We start from the raw sequence: 2,041 nt of genomic DNA, 5'->3' as shown, positions 1-2,041 counted from the left end.
TTTTTTTTTTCGCAATGCGTGCGGAGTTGGGTATCCGTACAGCCCACGAAGCGCTGCCATGTGACAAACTAGAAAGTCCTTGAGGCGACCTGGTTCCTGGACGTCCTTGACATCACCATGCAAGCCTCATGCACCATCTCCCCGGGGCCCCTCATCGTCACCAGCCGTCACCCGTCCAAACAACACATGTCTCAACCGCGGCGACCGGATGAGGCCAAATGATCCAATCTTCGTCTGCCTCCCTGCTTGTCTTACCTCACCTCTCGGAATCCCAGCCACCCCCAGAGCTGTCACTCCAGGTCGTCAAGACTGGCTAACTGGCTGGCTGCCTAGGCCCTTCACCATTCACAGGTGCCCATGCCAAACCGCATCCCAGAAGAGTGACCGAGCCGCTCACCAGCTGGTTGCTGCCTCTGAGGCTTCAACCACACACCAACCAACACTCACGACAACGAATCAATCTCCCCACGCCGAGCCAACTGCACTCACTCACACACATGCATACATGTACACACAACACACCACCACACGCACACCTGCCTCGCAAGCGCGATCAGTCAACCCATCTGTCCCACGCTACCACTGCCTTGTCAGATCTCCACCCCGAGGCCCCAGGGGAGGAGGGGGGTGGGGAGGCAGAAGGGTGGCAAGCAGAGGAGAGCGCGCGCATCTGCCGTGCGACCCTCCCTTGAGGCACCACCCGGCCGTCCCGCCCACCGCCAACAGCGGCCACGCCCCCGCAGCCCTCTTCCCCCTTGGACTAGGTAGGTCGGCGAGCGAACTGCTGTCGCTGCTACTACATGTAGGTCGGATGCGACCGTCCTTCCTCCTCGCCCCCCTTGCGCGTTAAGGTTGCCGTCTCGACGCGCGCCACGAATTTTGTGATCAAAATAAATGCGTGTGACAGGCGAGCAGAACCCCTTCTCCAGCAGGCTGTACAGTACAGTCGGTAGGTGCATATGCAAGCCCTCTCGAATGCCCGCGGCTGTTTTTGTGACGACCGAGTCGCCCTGCTTGGCCTGGTCGGCGTCCTCTCCAACGGAGACAGCGTAGCGCGCGAGACATGATCATTGGTTCCGTGACCGTGGGGTATGCAAACATATGCTCTTTCTGTGGTCGATCGCTGGTGGGTGGTACTCAATCCGACGTGCATTCAAATAAGAAGGTGTCTGACCTCTTTCATAACGTTCATCTATCGTGTTATCTCGCTGTTCGCTATACAACACGGGGTTGCGCAGCCAGATAGGAGGGGGAGGCTGCCCAATTTCCGTCTTTGACGGAGGAGGGTGATATCTTGCCCCTCCCTCCTACCCCGCGAACCACCAGCCTACACCAGAGGCGATAGGACCAATCTTTCTCTCTTTCCTCCTCTTTATTGCTGCCCCCAAAGGAGGGGAGGCCTCATCAGGTTCCCGGAAGTCGCCTCAGATTCGGCCGACAGCAAGCAAAGCCGGCGTTGGCTGATCAGGAAAACCAGCTACCCGAACACCCCCATTCCCCCATTCCTTTCCCGCCCCTTTTCCCACCCTGTCACACCCTCCGAGTGGCTCGTCTCAAAGGATCCGGGGCCGGCCACACAGAGGTGCAGCCCCGACACCCCTTCTGGCGCTCGCTTGTCGTCGGGAGACGATGCGCGGATGTCAAGGCACCCGACCGGGACGACCCCCGACATGCGACTGGCTACATAGGCCGTAGCATGTGCGTGCTTCACATTCAATGGCCGGCGGCCTTCTTGACGTTTGGCAGCTCCTTGAGTGCCTCGCCGATGGTGTCGATGGCCTTGCGCAGGTCAGTCTCGGAGATGACGAGGGGAGGCGCAAAACGGATGATGTTGCCGTGCGTGGGCTTGGCCTGGACTCGTGTGTTAGTGTGCATTCAGCAAAAATAGCTTTCTTTGGTCAGGACAACTTACAAGCAGGCCCTTCTCCTTGAGTAGGATGCACAGGTCCCACGCCGTGCGCCCGTTGCGGCCCGACTCGTCAATAACGACAGCGTTCAGCAGACCCTTGCCGCGACGATCTTGATGATGGCCGAGCCGAAG

The 2,041-nt window shown here is 59.2% G+C and overlaps 1 protein-coding gene across 1 annotated transcript in view; it reads right to left on the bottom strand.

Annotated features, from left to right (window-relative positions):
• Positions 1-1,713: 1,713 nt before the first annotated feature.
• Positions 1,714-2,041, bottom strand: part of VDBG_06686 (ornithine aminotransferase) — a gene marked incomplete at both ends in the record, with an annotated part of 1,563 nt that continues 1,235 nt past the window's right edge. The window contains 2 exons of the mRNA XM_003003078.1: positions 1,714-1,851; positions 1,913-2,019. Of these exons, the coding sequence (XP_003003124.1) occupies positions 1,714-1,851; positions 1,913-2,019 (245 nt within the window). The remainder of the gene's footprint in view (positions 1,852-1,912; positions 2,020-2,041) is intronic.

The sequence above is a fragment of the Verticillium alfalfae genome, genomic scaffold (assembly GCF_000150825.1).
Source record: "Verticillium alfalfae VaMs.102 supercont1.8 genomic scaffold, whole genome shotgun sequence".
In the NCBI taxonomy this organism is placed as follows: Eukaryota; Fungi; Ascomycota; class Sordariomycetes; order Glomerellales; family Plectosphaerellaceae; genus Verticillium; species Verticillium alfalfae.
The sequence above is the reverse complement of the archived record's forward strand: the minus strand, read 5'-3'. Positions and strand labels throughout refer to the sequence as shown.